The sequence below is a fragment of the Eurosta solidaginis genome, chromosome 3 (assembly GCF_040869045.1).
Source record: "Eurosta solidaginis isolate ZX-2024a chromosome 3, ASM4086904v1, whole genome shotgun sequence".
NCBI lineage: Eukaryota > Metazoa > Arthropoda > Insecta > Diptera > Tephritidae > Eurosta > Eurosta solidaginis.
In genome coordinates, this window is record NC_090321.1 from 188,011,203 (window position 1) to 188,032,962 (window position 21,760).

General features: G+C 37.8%; 1 protein-coding gene across 5 annotated transcripts in view; it reads right to left on the reverse strand.

Moving 5' to 3' along the window:
• Positions 1-21,760, reverse strand: part of LOC137244792 (aquaporin-like) — a 165,612-nt gene that overhangs the window by 96,339 nt on the left and 47,513 nt on the right. For all 5 annotated transcript variants that reach the window (XM_067774306.1, XM_067774307.1, XM_067774305.1 and 2 more), the window contains one exon: positions 13,892-14,085. In XM_067774306.1, coding sequence (XP_067630407.1) covers positions 13,892-14,085 — 194 coding nt within the window. The remainder of the gene's footprint in view (positions 1-13,891; positions 14,086-21,760) is intronic.

A 21,760-nucleotide genomic window follows, 5' to 3' on the forward strand; every position in this document is an offset into this window, starting at 1 on the left:
ACAGACGGACAGACGGACAGACGGACATGGCTAAATCAACTCAGCTCTTCAACCTGATTATTTCGGTATACTTAATGGTGGGTCTATCTATTTTCCTTTAAGGACTTACAATTTTCGGTTTCGTGACGAAATTAATATACCATTTCATTTTCATGAAAGGTATAAAAACAGGTAGGTAATTCGTGTGAGGATGCAAAGTTTCAAGTTTTTTGTGGTCTGCATGTAAAAACTATGGCCTCGAATCACGTATTCCAAAAATATATGACGTAAACGTAACTATTTGATGAAATTTGATGAATCTTGAAGCTTCTAGCCGTAAAAAAGGGTCCAATATGACAGTTTATATGAAGTATATAATATATATACCACCGATCTCTATGATTTTTTCAGACAACAATATATGCTATATACGAAAGCATTTTGTCAAATTTGAAGCTTCTAACTGTTAAAACGGGGCAGAAATTGCGCAAAGTTTCTTATCTGAACAATCGGTTGTATGAGATATATACTATGTATACCACCGATCTCAACGATTTTTTCAGACATCAATATATGCTATATACATAACCAATCGGTGAAATTTGAAGCTTCTAGCTGTTAAAATGGGGTAGAAATTGCGAAAAGTTTCTTATCTGAACAATCGGTTGTATGAGATATATACTATATATACAACCGATCTCTATGATTTTTTCAGACGACAATATATGTTATATACGTAAGCAATCAGTGAAATTTGAAGCTTATAGCTGTTAAAATGGGGTAGAAATTGCGAAAAGTTTCTTATCTGAACAATCGGTTGTATGAGATATATACTATATATACAACCGATCTCTATGATTTTTTCAGACAACAATATATGCTATATACATAACCAATCGGTGAAATTTGAAGCTTATAGCTGTTAAAATGGGGTAGAAATTGCGAAAAGTTTCTTATCTGAACAATCGGTTGTATGAGATATATGCTATATATACAACCGATCCCTATAATTTTTTCAGACAACAATATATGCTATATAAGTAAATATTCGGTGAAATTTGAAGCTTCTAGCTGTTAAAATGGGGCTAAAATTTGCGAAATTATATATATATATAATATATATATATACTATATATACCACCATATATATACTATATATACCACCGATCTTTATGATTTTTTCAGACAACAATATATGCTATATACGTAAGCATTCGCTGAAATTTGAAGCCTCTAGCTCTTAAAATAGGGCAGTAATTACGAAAAGTTCCTTATCTGAACAATCGGTTGTGGGGGATATATACTATATATACTACCGATCTCATAAATTTTTTCAGGCAACAATATGTGCAATATACGAAAGTATATGGTGAAGTTTGAAGCTTCAATCTGTTAAATTGGGTAAGATATTACAAAAATCCTCTTTTTCTGAAAAATCGGTTGTATGGAGGATATATGCTATAGTGGTCCGATCCGGTCGGTTCCGACAAATGTCTAATCGGACACCCAAATACACCTGCTCACCAAATTTTATCAAGATATCTCAAAAATTGAGGGACTAGTTTGCATACAAACAGACAGACGGACAGACGGACATGGCTAAATCAACTCAGCTCTTCAACCTGATTATTTCGGTATACTTAATGGTGGGTCTATCTATTTTCCTTTTAGGACTTACAATTTTCGGTTTCGTGACGAAATTAATATACCATTTCATTTTCATGAAAGGTATAAAAATTACTCATACGTGATGGACTATATGTATCTTTAGTAAAAATTATCTGTAGGAAAGTATCATGGTTGCAAAATAAGGTTCTCGTGTTATTGGACTGTGTTACACGGGCAAATGCACATATCGCACACTAACTACAAAAGAGTCACAACTTAAAATCTTTCAAAATCGGTTTTTTTCCATAAACCAATTCACAGTACACATCTCTAACTGCCCCTTAAATTTCGTTGTCATTATTTTCTTCTTTAACTGGAAAATTACCGTTATGCCAGTTTTGGTGTTGATTGCATCGCTTGCGCTCTATCAACTAAAGAGTACTATTTTTAGTTGTGTCAATGTGCTTAAGAACAAGTGAACAGTTTTTTTACACATAAAGTGTATTATTTCAAATTCTGACTATTTTGTTGCAAAAAAGTTTTAACTTTGTTGTGTATTAGTTAAAATTGTGTCTTTTTATTCGTAAAGAGTAAGTAAATTTGTTTGTATTATTGTGAAACGTGCCTTTTTTGATGAAATAATTGTACGAGTAGTAAGTTTTCTTAGAAATTCATTAGTTTAAAAATGAAATGTTAGCTTTGTTGATAAAAGATATAACTATGCTTTCATATTTTGAATAAATATCGATATTAATTTTATTGACTGACTGAAAATTAAAATTTTTTATTTGTGACTTTATTGTTGAAAATGACGTGTCCAAACCTTCAGCATTATTCAAGCACAATGCAATGTTTAAACGAAGAGACTAATTCTAGCGTATCTAATGAAAGTTATATGACTGATGGCAGTATACATGCATTTAGCGAGTCTGAGAGTGGAATCCGTTTATCAGAAGAAAATTAAAGTAGTTCTTCGGAAGCAAATAAAGAGAAACATTTTAGACAGAGATCACGCTGTAAATATGAATCAAAAAATAATAAGAAGCAGAAAGAGCAAAAATTGTTGCGAAACTCTGGGATCCCATATACCTCACTTTCAAAAACAAAGAACTCTATTAATGCTAAACGTTTGCAGCCTCCCTGTGGAGCAAAATGCCGGTTGGGATGCAGTGGAGATATTTCTGAATCAGAGCGCCTTAAAATATTTCATAGTTATTGGAAGTGCATTGATTAGCAAAGACAAAGAGAGTTTCTAGCTAGTCATATGGAGCCAATACAGCGCAAATATAGATACGGTACTCGCAAACTTAATAACGCTTTTTTCTTTGATGTCAACTCAGAGCATATCAGAGTATGTAAGACTTTTTTCAAAGGCATTCTTGACATAAATGATAGGGTTATACGCACCGTCATTAACAAAAAAATGCAGAAGGATTCGTTGAGATTGATCCTCGTGGTAAGCATATAAATCATAGTACAGAAGCTCTTCACTATTCACGTGCCCAAACTTCGCGCGAGTTCATTGAGAACAGCAAAAGTGTTGCAGACCTGTACCAAGACTACAAAGAAAATCGTGAGGCGGAAAATTTAGAATTCGGAAGTAAAATTATGTTTTATAGTATATTTAATACAGAATTTAATATTTCTTTCTTCAAGTCTTATCTAAATGCTGATGAAAATGAAAAGATAAGCTTGAGTGAACAATATACCACACATCAAGAAGAGAAGGATATATGCAGAATAGAACAAGTAAGGAAGGTTAAGTTCGGGTGTAACCGAACATTACATACTCAGTTTGGCAGCTATGGTGGCAACATAAGGGAACATAACCATGTAGGAAAATGAACCGAGAGTAACCCTGGAATGTGTTTGTATGCCATGTGTATCAAATGTAAGGTATTAAAGAGTATTTTAAGAGGGAGTGGGCCATAGTTCTATAGGTGGCCGCTATTTAGGGATATCGCCATAAAGGTGGACCAGGGGTGACTCTAAATGCGTTTGTACAATATGGGTATCAAATGCAAGGGGTTAATGAACATTTTAAAAGGGAGTGGGCCTTAGTTCTATAGGTGGATGCCTTTTCGAGATATCGCCATAAAGGTGGACCAGGGGTGACTCTAGAATTTGTTTGTACGATATGGGTATCAAATGAAAGGTGTTAATGAACATTTTAAAAGGGAGTGGGCCTTAGTTCTATAGGTGGATGCCTTTTCGAGATATCGCCATAAAGGTGGACCAGGGGTGACTCTAGAATTTGTTTGTACGATATGGGTATCAAATGAAAGGTGTTAATGAACATTTTAAAAGGGAGTGGGCCTTAGTTCTATAGGTGGATGCCTTTTCGAGATATCGCCATAAAGGTGGACCAGGGGTGACTCTAGAATGCGTTTGTACAATATGGGTATCAAACGAACGGTGTTAATGAGTATTTTAAAAGGGCGTGGGGCTTAGTTCTATAGGTGGACGTCTTTTCGAGATATCGCCATAAAGGTAGACCAGGGGTGACTCTAGAATGTGTTTGTACGATATGGGTATCAAATTAAAGGTATTAATGAGTATTTTAAAAGGGAGTGGACCTTAATCCTATGGGTGGTTGCCTTTTCGAAATATCGCCATAAAGGTGGACCAGGGGTGACTCTAGAATATGTTTGTGCGATATGGGTATCAAATGAAAGGTGTTAATGAGTATTTTGAAAGGGAGTGGGGCTTAGTTCTATAGGTGGATGCCTTTTCGAGATATCGGCATAAAGGTGGACCAGGGGTGACTCTAGAATGCGTTTGTACAATATGGGTATCAAACAAAAGGTATTAATGAGTATTTTAAAAGGGAGTGGACCTTAGTCCTATAGGTGGTCGCCTTTTCGAAATATCGCCATAAAGGTGGACCAGGGGTGACTCTAGAATGTGTTTGTACGATATGGGTATCAAATGAAAGGTGCTGATGAGTATTTTGAAAGGGCGTGGGGCTTAGTTCTATAGCTGGACGCCTTTTTGAGATATCGGCATAAAGGTGGAACAAGGGTGACTCTAGAATGCGTTTGTACAATATGGGTATCAAACAAAAGGTATTAATGAGTATTTTAAAAGGGAGTGGACCTTAGTCCTATAGGTGGTCGCCTTTTCGAAATATCGCCATAAAGGTGGACCAGGGGTGACTCTAGAATGTGTTTGTACGATATGGGTATCAAATGAAAGGTGATGATGAGTATTTTGAAAGGGCGTGGGGCTTAGTTCTATAGGTGGACGCCTTTTCGAGATATCGCCATAAAGGTGGACCAGGGGTGACTCTAGAATGTGTTTGTACGATATGGGTATCAAATTAAAGGTATTAATGAGAGTTTTAAAAGGAAGTGGGGGTAGTTGTATATGTGAAGGCGTTTTCCAGATATCGACCAAAATGTGGACCAGGGTGACCCAGAACATCATCTGTCGGATACCGCTAATTTATTTATATATATAATACCACGAACAGTATTCCTGCCAAGATTTCAAGGGTTTTTTATTTCGCCTAGCAGAACTTTTTCATTTCATTCTACCTACATTTTACAAAGTTTTTTTCTAAAGTTACATTTTGCGTAAATAAATTAATCCAAATGCCATGTTTCAACCCTTTTTTCGTATTTGATATAGAATTATGGCACTTTTTCGTAATTTTCGATATCGAAAAACTGGGCGTGGTCATAGTCCGATTTCGGCCATTTTTTATACCAATACAAAGTGAGTTCAGATAAGTACGTGAACTGAGTTTAGTAAAGATATATCGATTTTTGCTCAAGTTATCGTGTTAACGGCCCAGCGGAAGGACAGACGGTCGACTGTGTATAAAAACTGGGCGTGGCTTCAACCGATTTCGTCCTTTTTCACAGAAATAAGTTATCCTCCCAGAATCTAAGGCCCTATCAAATTTCACAAGGATTAGTAAATTTTTGTTCGACTTATGGCATTAAAAGTATCCTAGAGAAATTAAATGAAAAAAGGCGGAGCCACGCCCATTTTGAAATTTATTTTTGCATTTTGTTTCACCATATCATTACTGGAGTTGAATGTTGACATAATTTACTTATATACTGTAAAGATATTAAATTTTTTGTTAAAATTTTACTTAAAAAAAAGTTTTTTTTAAAAGTGGGCGTGGTCGTTCTCCGATTTTGCTTATTTTTATTAAGCATACATATAGTGATAGGAGTAACGTTACTGCCTAACTTTTAAATTACCTTCTTTTAAAAGTGGGCGGTGCCACGCCCATTGTCCAAAATTTTACTAATTTTCTATTCTGCGCCACAAGTTCAACTCACCTACCAAGATTCATCGCTTTATTCGTCTTTGGTAATGAATTATCGCACTTTTTCGGTTTTTCGAAATTTTCGATATCGAAAAAGTGGGCGTGGTTATAGTCCGATATTATTCATTTTAAATAGCGATCTGAGATGAGTGCTCAGGAACCTACATACCAAATTTCATCAAGATACCTCAAAATTTACTCAAGTTATCGTGTTAACGGACAGACGGACGGACGGACGGACATGGCTTAATCAAATTTTATTTCGATCCTGATGATTTTGATATATGGAAGTCTATATCTATCTCGATTCCTTTATACCTGTACAACCAACCGTTATCCAATCAAAGTTAATGTACTCTGTGAGCTCTGCTCAACTGAGTATAAAACAAGTAAGGAAGGCTAAGTTCGGGTGTAACCGAACATTACATACTCAATTGAGAGCTATGGAGACAAAATAAGGAAAATCACCATGTAGGAAAATGAACCTAGGGTAACCCTGGAATGTGGTTGTATGACATGTGTATCAAATGGAAGGTATTAAAGAGTATTTTAAGAGAGAGTAGGCCATAGTTCTATGGATGGACGCCATAAAGGTGGACCAGGGCTGACTCTAGAATGTGTTTGTACGATATGGGTATCAAATGAAAGGTGATACTGAGTATTTTAAAAGGGAATGGGCTTTAGTTCTATAGGTGAACGCCTTTTCGAGAAATCCCCATAAAGGTGGACCAGGGGTGACTCTAGAATATGTTTGTACGATATGGGTATCAAATGAAAGGTGGTAATGAGTATTTTGAAAAGGAGTGATCCTTAGTTCCCTAGGTGGACGCCGTTTCGAGATATCGCCATAAAGGTGGACCAGGGGTGTCTCTAGTTGTACGATATGGGAATCAAATGAAAGGTGTTACTGAGCGTTTTAAGAAGGAGTGGGCATTAGGTCTATAGGTGGACGCCTTTTCGAAATGTCGCCATTAGGGTGGGCCAGGGGTGACTCTAGAATGTGTTTGTACGATAGGGGTATCAAACGAAAGGTGTTACTGAGCATTTTAAGAGGGAGTGGGCATTAGGTCCATAGGCGGACGCCTTTTCGAGATATCGCCATTAGGGTGGGCCAGGGGTGACTCTGGAATGTGTTTGTACGATATGGCTATCAAATGAAAGGTGGTAATGAGTATTTTAAAAGGGAGTAATCCTTAGTTCTATAGGTGGACGCCTTTTCGAGATATCGCCATAAAGGTGGACCAAGGGTGACTCTAGAATGTTTGTACGATATGGGTATCAAACGAAAGGTGTTACTGAGCATTTTAAGAGGGAGTGGGCACTAGGTCTATAGGTGGACGCCTTTTCGAGATATCGCCATTAGGGAGGCCAGGGGTGACTCTAGAATGTTTGTACGATATGGGTATCAAACGAAAGGTGTTACTGAGCATTTTAAGAGAAAGTGGGCATTAGGTCTATAGGTGGGCGCCTTTTCGAGATATCGCCATTAGGGTGGGCCAGGATTTCGGCCATTTTTTATACCAAGATAAAGTGAGTTCAGATAAGTACGTGGGCTAAGTTTAGTAAAGATATATCGGTTTTTGCTCAAGTTATTGTGTTAACGGCCGAGCGGAAGGACAGACGGTGGACTGTGTATAAAAACTGGGCGTGGCTTCCACCGATTTCGCCCATTTTCACAGAGAACAGTTAACGTCATAGAATCTATGCTCCTACCAAATTTCAAAAGGATTGGTAAATTGTTGTTCGACTTATGGCATTAAAAGTATTCTAGACGCACTAAATGAAAATGGGCGGAGCCACGCCCATTTTGAAATTTTCTTTTATTTTTGTATTTTGTTGCATCATATCATTACTGGAGTTGAATTTTGACTTAATTTACTTATATACAGTAAAGATATTAAATTTTTTGTTAAAATTTGAATTTAAAAAAATTTTTTTTAAAAAGTGGGCGTGTTCTTCATCCAATTTTCCTAATTTTTATTTAGCACATATATAGTAATAGTAGTAACGTTCCTGCCAAATTTCATCATGATATCTTCAACGACTGCCAAATTACAGCTTGCAAAACTTTTAAATTACCTTCTTGTAAAAGTGGGCGGTGCCACGCCCATTGTCCAAAATCTTACTAATTTTCTATTCTGCGTCATAACGTCAACCCATCTACCAAGTTTCATCGCTTTAACCGCCTTTGGCAATGAATTATGGCATTTTTTCGGTTTTTCGAAATTTTCGATATCGAAAAAGTGGGCGTGGTTATATTCCGATATCGTTCATTTTAAATAGCGATCTGAGATGAGTGCTCAGGAACCTACATACCAAATTTCATCAAGATACCTCAAAATTTACTCAAGTTATCGTGTTAACGGACGGACGGACGGACGGACGGACGGACGGACGGACGGACGGACATGGCTCAATCAAATTTTTTTTGGATCCTGATTATTTTGATATATGGAAGTCTATATCTATCCCGATTCCTTTATATATGTACAACCAACCGTTATCCAATCAAACTTATACTCTGTGAGCTCTGCTCAACTGAGTATAAAGATAGTGACAAGGCAAATAACAATGCATCTGTATATGACTTACAGGCTGTATTACCTTTGCCAAAAGGCTTCACCTCTTCTTTTTACTACACGAGTAAAATTGTTATATGCCCCTATTACGGTATAAAACTCAACTTAGTTGGTTTGTAATTAAAACAGCTCAACTTTCAGACAACTGAACTCCTGTTTGGTATTACGAATTACAAACTTATTTCAGTAGAAGTTGAATTGGTATTGCCAACCTAGGAAAGTCATGATTTGAAAGATAAATGAACAGCTGATAAATATGTGGCGGAAATTTAAGCATTTGCAAAAGTGATTTTGTTACTACAAGATATTATCTGATATGAAATCTATTTTATAATGGCGAAACTATTGGCGATTGACATGTTGCGAATACGGAAAACATTCGCGTGATCATTCCAATCCCTCGGAACTACCAGGCACCAAGTAAGAAAATGTTTAAGTGACAAATGATGAGCTCCAAATGAATTTCTTTTGCAGATTCGAAAGGAAGAATTTTGCTCATTACTAAACAAAATTAAGGATCATTTCCGCAAACGCGTTCGAGGGAAGGATTTACCCCTATTTTAAAATTATGCGCCACACTCCGATTCCTTGCTGATGGCAGCTATCAAAAATGCTGTGGAAATGATTTTGGTGTTGGACTGGTTTTAGATATCATTGAGGAGCATATTTGAGCGAAGTGGATTAACACCCAAACATCAAAAATTGTATTTTACTCTAAAACAGAATTCCCAGGAGCAGTGATTAGTATCAATGGGAATCACGTTCGCATAATTTCACCTATTTTGGCTGCCTCCGAACTGCGGCCAGCCTCTTCCAACTTCAGAATGTCGCTCCATAAAGTCAAAAAGTTATTCAGTATAATCCTTCGGTTAAACGTTGTTTTATTCTATAAATGTGTACAAAATTGTTGATTATAGTTTGATTAAAAAAGGTTTAATTACCAGCTTAAAATTTAAATTTTTTTTTTTTGGTAAAGTTTTATGAGCCCGTGCACCATCTATCTTTTATCAAAGGTGGTATCAAAAGACGCGTTTCCATCTCCGTTTTTAGGATTCGAAAGCGGAAATTAAACATTTTATTTCTGTCGAAAAATATTCACAAAAACCCACAGTTTTTTTGCACAGAACATCTTTCTGTGTTGGAGGTCTTTGGCCGCGATTTGCAAAAATAACCCTGGGTGGATCCAACGCCTTTCTGCATTACTGTGTATAAAAAATCTGGCAAAATACAACCACATGAAAATTTGAAACGAAATGATATGACAGAAATTAAATTTTTAATTTTTGTTTTCGGATTCTTAAATGGGAGGGCGAAACGTGTCTTTTGATACCAACTTTGAAAATTTTTGTTAAAAATTAGGTGGTGAACCGTCTTTTAAAACGTTACATTTTTTCAAAACAATTGCAAAGTTGTATGAGACAACTGCAAGTAATCAGTTGTGAGATTTTGACGTTTTTGACAACTACACCAACACAAGGTTGTAAACGGTAATGCCACAAAAAGTTGTTAAGACTAGCCAACTCAACCGACATTTTTTTGACAGGTTGAGTTGTAATCTGTAATACCAAATTGCAAAATTTCAACCCAACCAGAGTTGAGTTGTAAACGGTAATAGTGGCCATAATTTCACTGTTAGTGACTTGAGAGTCAAATATGTGGAATGTTTTTTTGGACTTAAATAGAAAGAAAACGAGGAAGTAATGATTTTGCAACCTGTGTACTCTTGAATATTGAAAATTTAGTTCAAAAAGAAAAAAATGCTCAAAATTTGAATTTAATTTTTCATTCCGATAACTGTTGCGGACAGCAAAAAAATAAGTATCTTCTTTCAATGTATACATTTGTCGTACATAAGTACAATCTACGTAGTATTAGGCATAAATACCTTATTCGCGACCACTCTCAAAATGAAGGAGACAATGTACATAGCGTAATTGAAAAGCAAATAAAAAGACATTTAAGTAGTCATCCTATATACGTACCAGAACAATATACAAGCCTAATTGCAACTGCTAAAAAGACTGGTTTACCATACAAAGTTCAGCAATTGCAATATGAGGATTTTTATGATTTCAAATCTCTACAAAAAGAATGGGGCCAAAACTTTTCCACTAATGAAAACAATGAAAAAGTTATATGGCATAATATTCAAGTTTTGCAACTTAATAACGAAAATTTTGATTCATTTTTCTACAAAACATCCTACAAAGAGGCTATCTTAACCTATTTTAACTTTATTAATTTTAGCTTGTGCTCACTTTATTCACAAAACCTACCATTTCCACAAATAAATCTAAAACATATGCAAGAATTAGTCAATAAAAAGCAAATTCCTAAAAATTTCTACGAGTCCTATTACAAAAACTTAATTAATATTTAGCTTAGATAAATTTGAAATACATTTTTAATAGAGTATTTTCTCAACAATGAATTGTCTATTTTACTTTTGCTTTGTATTTTATCTTTTTTGAATTGAATTAAAATTTAATTTAAAATATTCATAAAGCAATAAAGACATAAAATCTATATTTTTTGTGAATTTTCTTTTGTGTAGTGTTCAGTTAGCCTGGAGAAGCTTTAAAAGAAAACTAAAGCGTTTTTTCAGTTAAAAGGGGCATAATTGGATATAGTTCCAAAGGTAAAATAAAAATATTTCAGTCAAATAGTCATAATTCAAATTGCTATATATTTTGTCCGAAAAACCAATAATTACAACAAAATTTCGTCAACAATTTCTTTGTAAAACTGGATTTCAGTATAACATTACAGACGTTTTCACAAAAACCGTTTTTCTTCTCTCCTGAACATTTACATTTTTTCAAGTTGTGACTCTTTTGTAGTTAGTTTGCAGTATGAATTATCCTTTATATTTTCAACTAGTCATATTTTCTGTTTTTGTAATAATACTAACACTTCAGAAAAAAAAATTCGAAGATTTTGTTCCCAGCCAGTTTTGATAAAAAAAACTAACTCGAAACTGACCACTTGCTTAGTTGTAAACACATATATTTTTTTGATCAATCTATAATTTTCATTTTATTTATTTTCTATCTCATACTTAAACATTTATTATCACTTTTATAGTGATAACATTCATTAAACCGTTATAATAATTCGACGTAATCACTGTTATGTAGTTCGAGTATGAATGAAATCCTAATTTGATTCTGTGTGATTGATTTGTTTGAATCTACTTCAATCTTGTCTGTATTTTGAAATTTATCTATTTAATGGTACATATTTTGCAACATGTTTCACAGTGATTTAAATGAAGATGAGCAATTGAAAAGCGTGACTTCTCAAGTTTAATCACCAAATCTGACCTTGCCAATGCTTGAATGTATTTAAAAACATTCACAAAAATGTTGGTGCAAAAAATTGCGTATATTTCGAAAGTAATTAAATTTTGTTTTTCTATCAACCCATAAATGTATTAGACTTAATTGAAAAACAAGTTAATAAAAGGTATTGCAATAATTTATATATGTATTATGCAATAAAATTGTATTATTGCAAGCCATAAACAATAGTCAGTTTTATACCCAGTTGTGAAAGCGTTCAGACTTTGACAGTTTTGTAGAGGTTCTGTAATGGGATAACGCGTAAGTAGACACTCTCAGAAAAAATCAAGTTTCTCCCATTCGACCTCACATCATCATCATCATACGACCTCACTATTTCGGAATATAAAATGTAATCGAAATTGAAAACACCAAAGCAGATTTTGAAACCGTTGACTTTAATATTTTCACTCAGATATTATCGGTTAAACCAAGCTAAATATTTTTTTATGAAAAGCAAAAAGGCTTGCTGAAATTTTTGAACAAATCCTACAATAAGTTTTGTACAAATCGAGTAATCTTAAAAACAAGCATTTCGAGGGTGCTTCGATTCACATTTTGCATTTTTGACTTTTCAACCTTTCAATTGTTTTCACTTTTTTGAAACAGATTACTCTTTGTGAACCGCTTACTTTTTGCAATCGATTACTCTTTGTGAACCGCTTACTTTTTTGAAACCGATTACTTTTTTTAACCACTTACTCCTTTGGAATCTGTTTACTTTTTGGATCTGTAACCCAACCAGACTATTTTCGTCTTTAAAAAAAAAAACAATAAAACTAAATATTAAAAACAAGGTAAACAGTTTTTAAGCACTTTCTCTATGTAGTAAATTGATCAATACGCAGCAGAAAGCGAATCCTTAAACACGAAGATAATGATGATTGATTTTAATTTTGAAAGATAGGGCTTAGCCGATTATCGCGTATGACCACAAAATTGATCTCAAGACTCCATACGGTCAGTACAGTTTTTTAAACATCTAGATCAGTGCGACACCTAGCGAAACTTTCTGTCTCATTTGTTAAGCTGCCACTGACCTTTGAAACACATTTAAGATTTCAAGTCTCTACTTGAAAGCCCATCCCAAGATTGCAACTCTCGTATGAGTTTTATAACTGGCTAATTTTTTTTAGTTTCTATCTCAATGAGGAGTTACTTAAAAGTCGACAGAAATATCTCAATATCAGCCCTCTTCTTGTAGAATTTATTTCTTGTTATTGCATCTTAATAGAAATCTAAACTATGTTCAAAGTTTCAAGTCCCTGGCTCACCAGAAGTTACTAAAAATTCGATAGTGAGATTCCCGAATTGCATGCTGAAATTTGTGGACAAATATGAAAATGTTCTAACATAAAGGCAGAGGAATGCGCCTTGATTTTGTATATGATATAAACGTGCGTCAAATACTAGAAGAGTTCAGAGTTTTGAAAGTATCAAGATTTTTAGAAGTTTTAGCTGAATACGGCTAACTTATGTCATCTAGTTCATAATAATGAGTTGCTTATTTACTGCTATATTTATGCCAAGCAAATGGAAATCAAATATAATAGCTTTTTTTCAGCTAAGATCTCCATTAGGCCTTTTTAGTAGAAAAAGTTTAGTTCCTTCCATTCCTTGACTGCTTTAAGTCTGTAAAAGAAGTATAAAAAGTGGCACACTAAGTTCATATAAAGATTTTCCATTTTTTAGGCTTTTGTAACACCGATTAATAAAAAGAAAGTTAACAGTGGTTTGTTGACTAACAAATACTGAAGATTTCTCTAGAGTTGTAATTTCATTTTGAAATTTTTGACAAGCTCTTAATTTATTAACAACTTAGATTAAAAATTACTTTACTAAGTTATAGCGGAAATGAAAGTTTACTTCAACGCTGCCTTGTACAGTGTTTCGATCATTACATTTTTGATATTAATTAATAAGGGACGTTGTCTGTCACTTGGTTGTTTTATTGAGTTTAAAAATGGATCAAAAAACGCAAAAGATCAATTTAAATCTAATTTAACTGCAAAATGCCTAGAAAACTTTCTGAAATATTTCAGTAAACACATTTTTATAATCACAAATTAAATTAATTTAATTTATAACGCCTATTTACTTACCAATGCCATAGTAGCCACAACCAATCCGAAGCAGAAAGCAACTTGCGGCACCGAGGGGCTATACGTTCCAAAGCCGGTACAACTGCCCACACCAATGGCGACCAAGAAGAATGTACCCAAAAATTCGCCAATCAATGCACGCCATATTCTTTTATTTTCTGTGATGTCACTGACTCCAATGATTTTAGGAATATCTGTTATTGGAGAGAAATGAGAAAAAGAAATCAAATTAATATATAACATAAATATGCAAATAAGGAGACAATTATAAAAAGTTACACTTCTTCATTAAATATTTGAAGCTCAAATGAATGAATTAATTTTTATAGTCTCTTCTTGGCGTCAAAACAAATTCACAAACAGACTATGCAATAAAAGTTTGTATGAGTGAAAAAAATAATAACAAGTAAAGGTGTCTAAGTTCGGGTGTAACCGAACATTATATACTCAGCGTGTGCTTCAATTGTACATTTCATTTCAGATAAATAACTTTTATACATAACACGTGGCACCGACCGTTTAAAAAAAAAAGTCTCACCATTTCCTCTTACAATAAAACTTGATAAATGGAATATCATTGATTCAAAACTATTTTTTGCTAAGTTATAGCTTATTATTTTAGTCTACTACCCTTTTAAATTTGTTTTATATCTAAGTTGCAGTGGTCTTTAACCGAAATTTTACTAGAAATATTTTCTGCTATAAGGAAAATATGTGTACACAATTTCGTTACGATATGTTGATTTTTCTTCGAGTTATGGCTCTCGAAACATAGAAAATTGCTTAGTCCCAAAAGGGGCGGTGCCGCACCCATTTTCAAAAATTTTAGTGTTTTCTAATTTAATGTTATAATTCAATTTAGAAAGTAAAATTCTATTGATACAAAGCTCTTTTTCGCTAAGATATAGCTTATTATTTTCGTCTACGATCCTTTTAAAAATCTTTTATATAAAAGTGGGCGTGGTCTTTAAGCGATCTCGTCCATTTTTTCTAGAAATATTTCGTGCTATAGGGAAAATTTGTGTACCGAATTTTATTACGATCCATTCATTTTTCTTCGAGTTATGGCTCCAGAAACATAGAAAATTGCTTAGTTATAAAGGGGGCAATGCCACTCCCATTTTTTTATCTTAAGTTTTTCCTATTTATTGTTATAAATCCACTTGTGAAATGAAATACCATTGATATAAAGCTCCTGTTTGCAAAGATATAGCTTATTTTATTCGTACACGACCCTTTTAAAAATCTTTTATATAAAAGTGGGCGTGGTCCTTAACCGATTTCGTTAATTTTTCTTTAAAGCATTCCTTATAGTAAAGGCAACCTCTCTGCCGAATTTTGTTACGACATGTTTAACGATTTTTCATTTATGATTAATAATATTTGTAAAATTGATTTTATCACAAGTGGGCGGTGCCACGCACATTTAAAAAAAGTTTTTCAAATTTTTATCAAGAATCTCAATATCAGTCCACACGTCAAATTTCAACATTCTAGGTTTTTTGTTTTTTCCAAAATTTTATATATATAAAAAGTGGGCGTGGTTATCATTCGATTTCGCTCGTTTTCAATACCAATCTATCCTGGGTTCAGATAAGCTCGTGTACCAAATTTGGTGAAGATATCTCAATATTTACTCAATTATCGTGTTAACGGACAGGCGGACAGACGGACGGACGGACGGACATGGCTCAATCAATTTTTTTTTTTCGATACTGATGATGTTGAAATATGGAAGTCTATATCTATCTCGATTCCTTTATACCTGTACAACGAACCGTTATCCAATCAAAGTTAATATACTCTGTGTGCAAAGCACGCTACAATGTCGGGATGGATCAGCAGGGTTTTGACAAATAGTGAAATGACCCGTGAGCACCATTGGTAAGAAACGGTTGAGCACGTTCTGTGCTCGTGTCCTGAGTTCGCGAAGTCAAGGCTGCAGCTAATAGAGGATGTAGTTTTACCAGATCTCGGGACAGCTGTAAAGCTAAGTCCTTGAAATCTTTTAGTTTATGCCAAGAGGACGGTCGTCAAAAAAATTCTATTAATCCAACACTATCAGAATTTAGGCTAAGATTAATAAGAAATTTGCTTCAAAAGCTCTAAGCATGTATGTATATATTTCATAGTTTTTCTTGGCATACTTTGTTAAGTAGCCTATTGGATATATTTTATTACTAGCCTTTACCCGCGGCCCCGTCCGCAAGGAGAAATTTAAATATATGGGCTATTCGCGTTAGCCTGCTTATCAAGTTATCTGTTTAAAATTTTGTTTTCTGTCTAATGCATTTTATTTTTGTAATTGAGTAAAAAAAAGAGCTAAATGAGCTGATAACCTGACAGAATTCCAAATGATCCTGAAATTAACCAGAAAAAGCTACGAAATGACCCCCACGCTATCGTGGACGGATCCCGAAAACCATCCAGAAATGCCCCGAAAGGGTCTCCAAAAGTTCCCGGAATAGTCCCAAAAAAACCCGAAATGACAACGACACGATCCTAGACGTATCCAGAGAACCACACAGAAATGATCCCTGAAGGTGTTCCAAAATGATCCCGAAAAGGTTCCGAAATGACCCTGACGGGCTCCCGGGCGGATCTCGAAAACCATCCAGGAAGGGTCCCTAAATTATCCCGACATACTCCAGAAAAAGTTCCGAAATGGCTCCGAGGGGATCCACGACGGATCGCGAAAACCATACAGAAATGATTCCGGAAGGATCCCAAAATGATCCCGAAATAGTCCGGAAATGACCCAGATGGGATCCCGCACAGATCCCGTAATGGTCCAAAAACTATCCCGGAAAAGTAACAAAAAATCCCGAAATGGCTCCTACGGTATCCCGAACGGATCCAGAAATGATCTAGGAAGGGTCCCCAAATGAACCCAAAATGGTCCCGAAATGACCCTGATGGATCCGGCAAACCATCAAGAAATTATGCCGGAAGGGTCCCCAAATGATCCCGATATAAAACAGAAAAAGTCACGAAACGACCCCTAGAGGATCCCCAAATGATCCCGTTTTAGCCCCGAAAAGGTTGCGAAATAACCCCGACGGGATCTGGACAAATCCCGAAAACCATCCAGAAATGATGCCGGAAGTGATCCCAAATGATTCCGAAAAAGTCCCGCATTGATTCCTACGGGATCCGGAACGGATACCGAAAATCATCCAGAAGTGATGCCGGAAAGGTCCTCAAATGATCACCTAATAGTCCCGAAATGACGCTTAAGAGGTCCTGGACGGATCCCGTAAACCATCCAGAAATGATCCCGATATAGTCCCGAAATGACCCTGACGGGATCTCGAACGCATCCCTAAATAACCCTGACTGGATCCCGGACAGATCCCGAAATCTATCCAGAAATTATCTCGGGAAGGACCCCAAATGATCCCGAAAAAGTTCCGCAATGTTTCCGACGGGATCCTGAACGGATACCGAAAACCATTCAGAAGTGATGCCGGAAAGGTCCTCAAATGATCACCTAATACCAAAATGACCCTGACGACATCCCATACTAATTCCGGAATCCATCCAGAAATGATCTTGGGAAGGTCCCAAAATGATCCCGAAAAGTCAAGAAATTACCCTGACGGGTTCCCGGACGAATCCTGAAAGCCATCCTTAAATGATCCCGAAAAAGTCCCGAAATGACCCTGGCGGGACCCCGAAACGATCCCGAAAATTATCCAGAAATGATGCCGGAAAGGCCCTCAATTGATCTCGTAATAGTTCCGAAAAGACCCTGACGGGATGCCGAACCGATCCCGACAACTATCTAGAAATGATGCCGAAAGGGCCCGCAAATGATCCCGTATTAGTCGAGAAAAGGTCCCGAAATGACCCCGACGTGATGCCGGACGGATCCCAAAAACCATCCAGAAATGATGCCGGAAGGGACCCCAAATTATCCCGAAAAAGTCCCGCAATTAGTCCGACGGGATCCTGAACGGATACCGAAAACCATCCAGAAGTGATGCCGGAAAGGTCTTCAAATGATCACCTAATAGTCCCAAAATTACCCTGACTGCATCCCGGACAAATCCCGAAACCCATCCAGAAATGATCTTGGGAAGGTCCCTAAATGATCCCGAAATAGTCTCGGAAAAGTTCAGAAATTACCCTGACGGGTTCCCGGACGAATCCTGAAAGCCATCCTTAAATGATCTCGAAAAAGTCCCGAAATGACCCTGGCGGGATCCCGAAAGGATTCCGAAAACTATCCAGAAATGATGCCGGAAAGGTCCTCAAATGATCCCCTGATAGTCCCGAAATGACCGTGACGGGATCCCGAACGGATCCCGACAACTATCCAGAAATGATGCCGAAAGGGCCCGCAAATGATCCCGTATTAGTCGCGATAAAGTCCCGAAATGACCCCGACGGGATTCCGGACGGATCCCGAAAACCATCCAGAAATGATGCCGGGAGAGCCCTCAAATGATTCCGAAAAGGTCCCCAAATGACCCCGAGGAGATCCCGGACGGATACCGAAAACCATCCAGAAATGATGACGGTAGGTACCGCAAATGATCCCGAAATAGTCCCGAAATGACCCCGTCCGGATCCCGGACGGATCCCGAAATCCATCCAGAAATGATCTTTGGAGGGACCCCAAATGATCCCGAAAAAGTCCCGCAATGATTCCGACGGGATCCTGAACGGATACCGGAAACCATCCAGAAGTGATGCCGGTAAGGTCCTCAAATGATCACCTAATAGTCCCAAAATGACCCTGACGGCATCCCGGACTGATCCCGAAATCCGTCCAGAAATGATCTTGGGAAGGTCCCAAAATGATACCGAAATTACCTTGACGGGTTCCCGGACGAATCCTGAACGCCATCCTTAAATGATCCCGAAAAAGTCCCGAAATTACCCTAACGGGACCCCGAAAGGATCACGAAAACTATCCAGAAATGATGCCGGAAATGTCCTCAAATGATCTCCTAATAGTTCGGAAAAGACCCTGACGGGATCCCGAACGGATCCCGACAACTATCTAGAAATGATGCCGTAAGGGCACGCAAATGATGCCTTATTAGTCGAGAAAAAGTCCCGAAATGACCCCGTCGGGATGCCGGACGAATCCCAAAAACCATCCAGAAATGATGCCGGAAGGGACCCCAAATGATCCCGAAAAAGTCCTGCAATTATTCCGACGGGATCCTGAACGGATACCGGAAACCATCCAGAAGTGATGCCGGTAAGGTCCTCAAATGATCACCTAATAGTCCCAAAATGACCCTGACGGCATCCCGGACTGATCCCGAAATCCGTCCACAAATGATCTTGGGAAGGTCCCAAAATGATACCGAAATTGCCCTGACGGGTTCCCGGACGAATCCTGAACGCCATCCTTAAATGATCCCGAAAAAGTGCCGAAATTACCCTAACGGGACCCCGAAAGGATCACGAAAACTATCCAGAAATGATGCCGGAAAGGTCCTAATAGTCCCGAAATGACCCCGTCCGGATCCCGGACGGATCCCGAAATCCATCCAGAAATGATCTTTGGGGGGACCCCAAATGATCCCGAAAAAGTCCCGCAATGATTCCGACGGGATCCTGAACGGATACCGGAAACCATACAGAAGTGATGCCGGTAAGGTCCTCAAATGATCACCTAATAGTCCCAAAATGACCCTGACGGCATCCCGGACTGATCCCGAAATCCGTCCACAAATGATCTTGGGAAGGTCCCAAAATGATACCGAAATTGCCCTGACGGGTTCCCGGACGAATCCTGAACGCCATCCTTAAATGATCCCGAAAAAGTGCCGAAATTACCCTAACGGGACCCCGAAAGGATCACGAAAACTATCCAGAAATGATGCCGGAAAGGTCCTAATAGTCCCGAAATGACCCCGTCCGGATCCCGGACGGATCCTGAAATCCATCCAGAAATGATCTTTGGAGGGACCCCAAATGATCCCGAAAAAGTCCCGCAATGATCCCGAAATCCGTCCAGAAATGATCTTGGGAAGGTCCCAAAATGATACCGAAATTACCCTGACGGGATCCCGGACGAATCCTGAAAACCAATCTTAAATGTTGCCGAAAAAGTCCCGAAATGACCCTGATGGGACCCCGAAAGGATTCCGAAAACTATCCAGAAATGATGCCGGAAAGGTTCCGAAAAGACCCTGACGGGATCCTGAACGGATCCCGACAACTATCCAGAAATGATACCGAAAGGGCCCGTAAATTATCACGTATTAATCGAGAAAAAGTCCCGAAATGACCCCGACGGGATGCCGGACGAATCCCAAAAACCATCCAGAAATGATGCCGGAAGGGACCCCAAATGATCCCGAAAAAGTCCTGCAATTATTCCTACGGGATACTGAACGGATACCGAAAACCATCCAGAAGTGATGCCGGAAAGGTCCTCAAATGATCACCTAATAGTCCCAAAATTACCCTGACGGCATCCCGGACAAATCCAGAAATCCATCCAGAAATGATCTTAGGAAGGTCTCAAAATGATCCCGAAATAGTCTAGGAAAAGTCCAGAAATAACCCTGAGGGGTTCCCGGACAAATCCTGAAAGCCATCCTTAAGTGATCCCGAAAAAGGTCCCGGAATGACCCTGACGGGATCCCGAAAGGATTCCGAAAACTATCCAGAAATGATGCCGGAAGAGCCCCCAAATGATCCCGAAAAAGTCCCCAAATGACCCCGACGGGATCCCGGACGGATCCCGAAAACCATCCAGAAATGATGCCGGAAGTGCCCCCCAAATGATCCCGAAAAAGTCCCCAAATGACCCCGACGAGATCCCGGACGGATCCCGAAAACCATCCAGAAATGATGCCGGAAGAGCCCCCAAATGATCCCGAAAAAGTCCCCAAATTACCCCAACGAGATACCGGACCGATCCCGAAAACCATCCAGAAATGATACCGGAAGGGTCCCCGAATGATCGCGAAATACTCCCGAAATGATTCCGGAATAGTCCCGAAAATGTCCCAAAATAACCCCGACGGGATCACGGACGGATCCCCAAAACTATACAGAAATGATCCTGGCAGGGTCCCAAAATGATCCCGAAATAGTCCCGAAAAAGTCCCGAAATTACCCCGGCGGGATCCCGGACCGATCCCGAAAACCATCCGGAGATGATCCCGGAAGGGTCTCAATATGATCCTTACGGGATTACAAATAAGAAGCTAATTAGAAACTGTATGTGCCAGATACCAAAAACTATTCATTTAGGAGAAAATTTATATTGAGTTATAACAATTTATAGATTTTACACCAGAGTGGTGATAAAGGGGGGGGGGGGGGGTATCACTGCTCACTTTGTAAGCCCTCGACTTATTTCACCCATTGAGTTTGTAATATTGGTGAAGGTCAGTATACGTAAAGTTATAATGTGTAAAAATTGTTAAAAAGTAATTATTCGAAGGGGTCGTGGAACCCCCTTCCCCCTTTCCATGTTCGAAAAAAATTTCGCCAGTAGCCTATTATCTCTGTCCCAAATTTCATCAAAATCCGTGAAGCCGTTCTGGTGTGATTCAGTCGCAAAAACAAAAAAATATAATAATTAAATTATAACTGTTGCTAGGGGGCGGAGACCACGCCCCTTTTGAAAACTATATAGCTAGTAGATCCTTCTAGACTATTGGCTATATGCATGCCAAATTTCATGCAAATCCGTCCAGCCGTTCTTGCGTGATTGAGTCACAAAGACAAACGTCTGGACAAACATCCAAACATCCAAACATCCAAACATCTAAACATCCAAACATCCAAACATCCAAACTTTGCCATTTATAATATACTAGCCTTTACCCGCGGCCCCGTCCGCAAGGAGAAAATGAAATATGTGGGCTATTCACGTTAGCCTGCTTATAAAGT